General features: G+C 37.6%; 1 protein-coding gene across 4 annotated transcripts; it reads right to left on the bottom strand.

Annotated features, from left to right (window-relative positions):
* Positions 1-1,689: 1,689 nt before the first annotated feature.
* Positions 1,690-6,117, bottom strand: LOC139980569 (bolA-like protein 2). Of its 4 annotated transcripts, none has more exons than XM_071992307.1 (4): positions 5,726-6,117; positions 4,818-4,930; positions 4,158-4,252; positions 1,690-3,117 (listed from the first exon to the last, which is right to left on the bottom strand). In XM_071992307.1, exons 2-4 carry the CDS (start codon positions 4,878-4,880, stop codon positions 3,015-3,017), a joined length of 261 nt encoding a protein of 86 aa, XP_071848408.1. In that variant the 5' UTR covers positions 4,881-4,930; positions 5,726-6,117; the 3' UTR covers positions 1,690-3,014. The 4 variants fall into 4 exon arrangements, with proteins under 4 accessions (XP_071848408.1, XP_071848407.1, XP_071848406.1 ...); XM_071992306.1 differs by having other exon boundaries at positions 5,757-6,117; XM_071992305.1 differs by having other exon boundaries at positions 5,760-6,110.
* Between the last annotated feature and the right edge of the window lie 2,796 nt (positions 6,118-8,913).

Below are 8,913 nucleotides of genomic sequence, written 5' to 3'. Positions count from 1 at the left end.
AGCTTAGAAGGCGTTCCCTCAGATGACTGGACCATTACGTCCCGTGGCCTACTAAATCGGTCATCGTCATGGCGTTGCATTGTGGTAGGAGCAGTGGCGTGAACAGGATTATAAAGGTGGAGGAGAGGGGGGGGGGTTGGGTTGGGTTGGGAATAGGGGGTGCAGAATTCAAATTTTCTGTTTAGTTAGGGGATGAATATTCAAGAAAGCGCCAGATCCATGATTATATAAATGAGGTGGGTCCTGGGGTCGTTGCAGTCGGAACGGAAGTCGGAAGGGGCCGGATCAGGGACTCAAGGAAAGTTTTGCCCCTGTTCGAATGTAACCCCCCCCACCCCCAACTGATGAAAGAGGCGGGGCATGGTCCATCACAGACCCTTCCTCGCTTCAGCGCATATGCCATTGAATGTGGTATTAGTGTTTCTAGGGTGAGCCTGTAGGGCAGAAAGGCAGGGTGAGGGAATCTTGTCATTGATACAGAAAGTTGATGCTCATGCCTAGCTATATGTTTCTCAATAATGCCCCAGTTTTTGACAATCTACCACCCATAACTAAAAGCCTTATTTGGAGTAACAAACATATATCTGAGAAACAAATGTTACTTGGAAATATTGAGATGGTGTTTTCAACAGGTAGAGTGGAATATTTTCCCCATATGGTTTACTTCCTCTTTTTAGTAAGAAAACCAGAGGCAAACTCCCAGCAGTTACTTGCCTATGAAGTTGAAGAGTAGTTTGCAAGCTAACCCTAACTGAACTTCACACTGCAGGTACCCAATTAAGTCGATCTTTGACCTCTACCTAAACAGCAAGGGTGTTGTACTACATATGAGGAAGTCAAATCAGTTTAAGTTTTACATCTTCATTGAGAACTGACCTTTAGAAATCCTGTAGGGTTTGCAATTGAACCTTAACTGAGTTTTCACTTATACCGAATTGTGGATCATTTTACTTATCGCAGTAGTAATCTACCTTGCATATTATATAATCTCTTTGAAGGTTTGTATGTCTCAAGATTAAGTACTTTTGATATTTTGACCTCTGCTGACCACACATGACCGTGACCACTCCCCAAACTTATAATAGGGTTCTTGTACTCACTGTAAGAAAGACACATGCCAAGTTTGAGCTATGTGATGTAACCTATCTTTGGATGTTGTTAACAAGGTTTGTTTATAACTGGCTTTACAGAGGGTGACCTTTGATGACCTTTGACCTCCACCAAAACATTAGGTTTATTTTATTCATTATAGGTAAGCCCCATGAACATATGAGAGCCAATAAAGTTTCCTGTCTGGAGATATCATGTTTACAAGGAGTTCAAGTTTTGACCCCTGGTGACCTTAAATCATTTCTGACCTACACCAAATTATTTAAAATGTTGACACTACATAACGCTACCATGCATATATGAGCTCCAATGATGTTCAGGCTCTGGAGATGTTTTTGAGATTTTCACATTTTGCCCTCTGCAGACCCCAAATAACCTTTGACCTCCACTTAAACAATGAGGTTCTTGCAATCATCATGGGCAAGCGACATGGCAAATATGAGAACTGTAGAGATTACCTAACTTGAGATATCCTGTTTACAGGATAGGGCATCACATACACACACCAACTTAACTGCGAAGGTTACTTGGGCTGCCTATTAAAGGCAAATAACCAAAGAGGTAAAGGACACAAAATAATTTGAAAACAATTCTTGGTTTTTTGTGTATTACATCATGATATCAATCCATACTTTTGTCCTCTTTTAAAATAAGGAAGCATTTTAAGTGTCTGAGTTGGTATTCGGTTTTGACTTAAAAGTAAAAATCAATATTCCGATCACACTGCGTAAAAACACTTCACCCTCATGAAGGGAGCATATGCCAGATATGCTACAGAGAAAGTTTCAAACTTAAAAACAGCATCTCTTTGACAGAATGATATCTGTAAGTTTGTGACAATTTTCTACGTTCGCGAGTTTCCATAGTGACATAGACTGAGCAATGCAGTTTACATGAAATTTGGAACCAGCAAGGAATGCTTGTGTTTTCTTTCACTTATAGTCACCTTTACATAATCAAAATTCTGTGAAAAAAACAAATGAAAAACAACAAACAACAGATAAACAAAACAGAAATACAGTGCTCAAGTGTACACATACAAAGTGGCATTGCATAAGAGATAAGTGTCTGTGAATGTATTTTACACTATTGATTACACCATAAACCATGACATATATTGCCTAGATCAGGGGTTCTACATATAGTTCTACATAGTGGGGGTTTGGGGGGGGGTGCCCACTATGCACATGACCAAATGCAACCTTCACCCTATTGAAAAAATTTACTGGCAACCTCCACCTTAGGCAATCATCATATGTTTCTTGTTTGATGACATAGAAAGAACATTGAGTTTAAAATGTAATTTTTCTTTCTTTTGTTGGTATTAATGATAACTGTCTGGGTGTCTACTTTCATATGACATTTGACATTGCATAATTAATAATATCTCACTGCTAGGCTTCATTGAACAGATATTATTAGTTTTTTTTTTGTAATAATCAAACATATGAATATTCATTTCCATTTGATAAATTCCAAGTTTCTTGTTGTCTCCAGATTGATCGCAGGATACAGAGAGAACTGTGATGAACTACTCGATTGCAATTCATGCATTTGAACATGATTCCTATTAGACTCACATAGTTTTTAAAAATTTATTCTTATTTAATTATTGAGATGACATGTGGAGAGATAAGTTACACAATACACTCAGTTATATTCCTTTCTAATTATTGATATATTTAATTATTTACCAATCCTACAGGTGACAAACACAACTCATTAGAAGCGTTTTTTTTTTTTTTTCTGTGTCAGCTTCTGCATGTTATTAGGTAAATAATAACACAGTTTTTCTCTCCACAAATGGTCTCATTTTATGTGAGGTTGTGTTTCACTGCTTGGACTTTCCGAGGAGGAATTTGTTGAAAAGAACTTCTGGGTCCTTGAGCAACTCTTCAACATTTTCAACTTTTTTCTTGCTTTTCTGCCCATTTTTCTGGAGTTAAAGTCTTCATGGAGAAAGCATGTATAGACTGCAGTTCCTCAGCGAGACAGGTATTTACCATCCTGAGAGAGAAAAAGTACCAAAAAAAAGGGTGACTTTCGAAACAAAGAAAATGTGACATACCATCGAGAAAACTATTTTTCATAGCAAAAATACATTTCAATAGCAATGAAGTTTTGGAAGAATTACTCTTAAATACAGAGGTCTTGTCAGAGTGGTTGGAAAACCTATTACCGGATGCAGATCACACATGGGCTTCTCAGACTCAATATAATAATCAACTGACAAATTAAAAAACAATTGGGTTTTTCAACTTGTCAATGTCTACCATGCATCCCAAGTTTGTAAAGGACAAAGTGTTCTTACATCTCATTCATGCCCTGCTATTTTATGTCAAGTTGAAAAGAAACAATCTGACAAGCAGTGGACAAACATTAATACAAATCAGGCCTTTAATTACAGAGTATCTGATGTCATCATCAAACTTGTTTTAAAGGAGGAATATTTTTACAATAACTTTAATACATTTAAATACATTATCTTGAAGAAGAAGAAATATCAGCCATTGTACTAAAGATGACATGCATCCTAGCTTTAACTTCTTCTACACTAACAATAGAAGGAAAAGTCATCAAGTGCTGAAGAATTTACACAGAGGATGCAATTTAATGGTATCACAAAAAGAATGCCACCCAAGTTCTGACTTAAAGGCATTGAAGTCTTGCCCCAAACCGCATACCGCGCTCTGAAAAAGTTAACTTTCCGTTGCCTGCAAATGACATTTTCTTCTTGTCGCTACAAAATGCAGACAGTAATGAAACATGATACCGTGTTATCTAGACCTGAGATGTCCACGCTGCTATGTACACTGTGATGTGGATATTGACCGTAGCTATGTACTGACTGTACACTAGTGTCTAATTACCGACAGTAGCAAGCTGAGTGTATTTTCTGGGATCGATGGTGGTGTCTAATATTCTGTTACACCTCATTCAAAACTAGGTCAGATTACCGGCATGAGACCTTCTTTGTGCGCAAGTCTTCACACCCTTTAATGTGGGAGACTGTACTAAGCATCAGCATGTAATGAATTGCATTTTACCTGTGTCTTTGTAGAAGAGGTTTCCCTTCAAATTTACTGGATACAATTGTTGCATTGAATTTAGCTCCACATCCTCCTGATTCATCCACCAGTTTCTAAACAGAATATGCAACAATTTTAATGCACAAAATTGTTTGAAAAGAGGAGAATGATTTGTCGGGAAATTGCAAGAAATAATCCCATTCTTCTTTAAAAACCAACGAAAGTTGTTCTGAAATTCTACAATTTAAAGGTAAAGAGAATGACTGGGGAAAATATTGCAGGCAGCTTGTCTTTGTTTATTTCTTTATTCTTTTTCTTCATAAACATTAAAAATATATGACAATATAATTTTGTTCAACATTCATGCAAACCATGAGAAATTTACAGACAGTACAACTGTAAAGCTACAACTGGTTTAGTCTCCAGCTGATAAATTGGCTGATGGATCTGCTTCTGCACTAATCAATCACAGGTAATTACTATGCTGCAATAAAGAGGAACAATAATTATGGCATTTTCCATGTTCAACTTCTAACATGAAGGTCAATTGCAACTAAGCATTATACAATGTTTATGCAACTGATCTGTGCAATGAGAAAAAAGATTTAATGCTGATCTCTCTTTGTTACGAAAGGACAAAAGGAACATTTAGCTTAACTGTCTTCTCTACATACTTACCACATATGAACATTCAAGCTCAGCTTTCAGTTTGTTCTCTAAGCTCTCACTAGTTATTGCCATTATATTTAAGACCTTGCATTGGTGGATTAAGGGTTGTAAAGTTCAGGACTCTGAGAAAGAAAAACAATATGAAAAGACAAAAAATGAAATTAGCCAATAGTTTTACAATACCTCAAGTAGCCCCTTTTGTCCCTCTCCCACCTACAGTATGTAGTATTTTAAAGAAAATAAGTAGTTCTATAAACACTATTAAAGACTATTTACTGAGAGAATGATCATAGCCTTATATAGTACGTAGTATAGTTGTAAATTTGATGTGCAAATGAGACAGTTATATGGGCCTATGTAAGCAATTAAAAGTTCAAAAATGGACAAAAATAATTTGTTTGGAAACTATAGTAATGCATGAATAGTACGGTGCATTTGTGTACTTTTAACAGTGAAAATATTTTTTTTTTACTAAGCATAGAACAAGATTGTTCTGAACAAGTTAACTTAAATTCAGAAAATAATTGACACTTTTTGTCAAAGTGGTGTGCTGACAAACTTGATAAAAACACACCTCCATTTGGGTCACTGAGATAAATGAGAAACCTGCATTTACCTTAACACATGTACTTGACACTTGTAAATGTTTGATAGCTGTGATGGGCCATAGCCACTGGGAGCATGGGAATACTGGGTCTTCCACATTTTCCTGAAAATGGCTTACGCTTTATATTATAAGATACAATTTATGGATAGTAATGACTTACCCAAGTTACAGCACACCCATGAGTACAACACACAGGCATAGCCTAAGCCTAACTTAGGCCTATCTTTTGTCAGGAACCTATGAATACAAGTGATACTGTGTTTATTCGTGCAAAACGAAGTAGCCTAAGTTAATACTAAGAACACCATGCCATTTGGATTGCAATTTAGGAAGAAAACTACAACCATCGAAAGCTCCGTAGTTTTGGTAGACCCTTTCTGGTTCCTTGATAGGATTACACAATGGCAGTGGTGAGCGCCACGGTAGCAAGTGAGTATAAGTCTTTGGTGAGTACGTGTTCCACGAAATCACGCTTGGTTGATGGTTGTTCATAACTAGGACACAACATCACGTTGACAAGTGCCATGTATCACAACATAATACAACTTGTCTTTCAGCCTCCGGAGAAGATCCTGCTAGGATCGTAATGTCCGACCTACTTCCTTTTACACAATATAATATGACGACTGAGAGTGAATTATCAAAGCTGTAAACTGAGTAAGTTTGTCAGAATATGTTCATACATGTACCACGAACAGTGACCTTCCAAAAAAATAACAATAAACACTAGCAAATAAAGAAGAAAAAATACCAATCAATAATTCCATCAATCAAAATCGAAATTTCGAGATACAACAGGTCAAAAATCAGCGTCGAAAACAACAGACGAAAGTTTTGAGGAACAAATCTAAATTTCAAGGGCGTAGGAACGGGGGGGGGGGCTGGGGGGCGCCAGCCCCCCAGTGAAAATTATGGAGGGGCGGAAGTATCATTCCGCCTCCCCCCCCCCCCCGCTTCGCAAGTCAGAAAACCAATTTTTCATTTCCAAATGAGAAAAAAAATCTCATTTGGAGCACCAAATTGCATCTAAGGCCAGGTGAAAATGCAAAATTATATACAAAATGGAAAGTGTGAGTTGAGGTTTGCTATATTGCACCAAATTGCATCTGAGGCCACCTGGAAATGAAAAAAAATCCAAAAGGGAGGGGGCACCCCTTCCCCTTAGACCCCTCCCCCAGGCCGGCCATCGGTCTTCAGCCTCCCCCCCCCACTCAAAATTACCTTCCTACGCCACTGCTAAATTTCGTAATAAAATCGTAACTCCGAGAATGCAATGGCATCTGTTAGTAAAATAGTCAAAACTGTCAGCCAGACCACTCGAATTTCGATTTCTCATATCGAGAATTAGAGTCGAACAAGAAGTAAATATTTCAAAGTACTGCTATATCGAACTTCCTTACATAAAGCATTCATTAATCATGTACGTTTTATTTCGTTGTATAGCGATCAACATATAAGACCGGAAAAGAACTTGTTCCTTATCGACCACCGGCCAGTTTACTGAACCTTCAAGTTGATGTTACCAGTGAGTTGCCATCTCTTTTATCCTTGATTGTTGAGGTATGCCTCGAGGCATATGCGTAGGAGGCGGGGGGCTGGGGGGGGGGGGGCTGCAGCCCCCAACCAAAATTTTTGGTGAAAATTCGGGCAATATGCTGATAATTTTTCGGGCACCTATATTATACTGAAAGAAGAAAAATTTGTAATGTGTTTTTCAATGGTTAAACTGATATTATATTATTGTTATTATTGTAACGACTTCCCCAATAATTATAACCAATATGGAAGGGTAATAACACCGAAAATATAACTATTTTTTTACCATATAGGCATATATCGGTTATTTGCATGTGATGTAATAACCGATGATATAGAGCTGGGGGCTGCAGCCCCCCAACCAAAATTTTTGGTGAAAATTCGGGCAATATGCTGAGAATTTTTCGGGCACCTATATTATGCTGAAAGAAGAATAATTTGCAATGTGTTTTTCAATGGTTAAACTGATATTATATTATTGTTATTATTGTAACGACTTCCCCAATAATTATAACCAATATGGAAGGGTAATAACACGGAAAATATAACCAATTTTTTATCATATAGGCATTTATCGGTTATTTTCATGTGATGTAATAACCGATGAATGCCTATATGATATGCACATTAAGATGTTGAGCGCGCGAAAAATTTTGGTTATATTTTTCGGGCAAGTCGTTACAGCCCCCCCCCCCCCCAAATCAAATTAGGCTCCTACGCCTATGGTGGGAGTCAATTACTTTAGGACCGGAAGTGATTCTTTATCCCCCGCACACTCCGTTTGTGACAGGTGAACTTGGTCAGCATCTTTGAGAAGACAACATCTGATTCCTCTGTTCTCTATTCTGCAGAAATAAATACATTATAAAATTATTATTTTTTATTTATTTTAAAACCTGAACACGCCTTTCTAATATCTGTTTGTGATCTTGCTCGCGTGTTTCAAACTATGTTTGCTGCCCTCTATCCATCACAAATCACCACTCAGAAGCACAGGCAGGATTTTACACCTGCCGGAATGGAAGTTAATTGTGGTTCATAGACCTCGCCTCGTCTTCCATCGATTGACCCTTGACCTAACAGGTGAGCTTATATCAGTCAAGTTGAATAAAGTTAGCATAACGTCACCCAATATTTCTCGATTATGACGTCATCAGGGGAAGAGGAAGAGGACGAGGAGGAAGAGGACGTGGACGAGGACGTACGAGGATAAGGAGGAGGAGAACGAGAACGTCAATCATGATTTACTTTTTTTTGTGGTTTGCATGTTGAAGAGCATGAATGGGAAGTACATGTGGTTAGAATGTACAGCTAGGTGGTTAATTCCATTCGACTGTCTACCTGAACTTTTCTTATGGCACCATGGCAAAATTAGGAACATGAGCGGGCTCCAGCATCCTGCGGACCTGCGCCCTGGGAGAAGTTTAAAGTGTCCGAAAACTATTTAGGCCTACCGCTTACCCATAAAAGTTCATGGTTTTTCTCTCAAACAGTGAAATTTGCCTCACTACGTCTCTTATGTTGAAGCCTTCCGTAAGTTCAATAAATACGTTTCGTATACAAAAATTCCTGTATTAATTCGTTTCACGTTTTACGCAAACTTTCTTGCCCTAACTGAATAATATTTTTTCTTCATTTAAGTTTACTATGGGCGGCATGGCAACTATTGCTGTAGTCTCCAATGACAAACCGCTTACAATCTCATTTGTCTCCGTAAATGAAATGACGTGCATGACACATAAACAGGAATATCACTGGAAAAAAGAACAATCGGATATAACTGATAACTATTATTATTATTTATTGAATTTCATATAGCGCAACCCCAACAAAGTTTTCGGTTGCGCTTTACAACAAAATACACAGAAAGAATAAACCATTCATACGAAAATAAGATATCAAATGGCGTAGAAAAATATACTAGATGAATGTATAAAAATATACAGTTGTTATGAAAATAAA

This window comes from Apostichopus japonicus, chromosome 15, assembly GCF_037975245.1.
Source record: "Apostichopus japonicus isolate 1M-3 chromosome 15, ASM3797524v1, whole genome shotgun sequence".
Lineage (NCBI taxonomy): Eukaryota > Metazoa > Echinodermata > Holothuroidea > Aspidochirotida > Stichopodidae > Apostichopus > Apostichopus japonicus.
The sequence above is the reverse complement of the archived record's forward strand: the minus strand, read 5'-3'. Positions and strand labels throughout refer to the sequence as shown.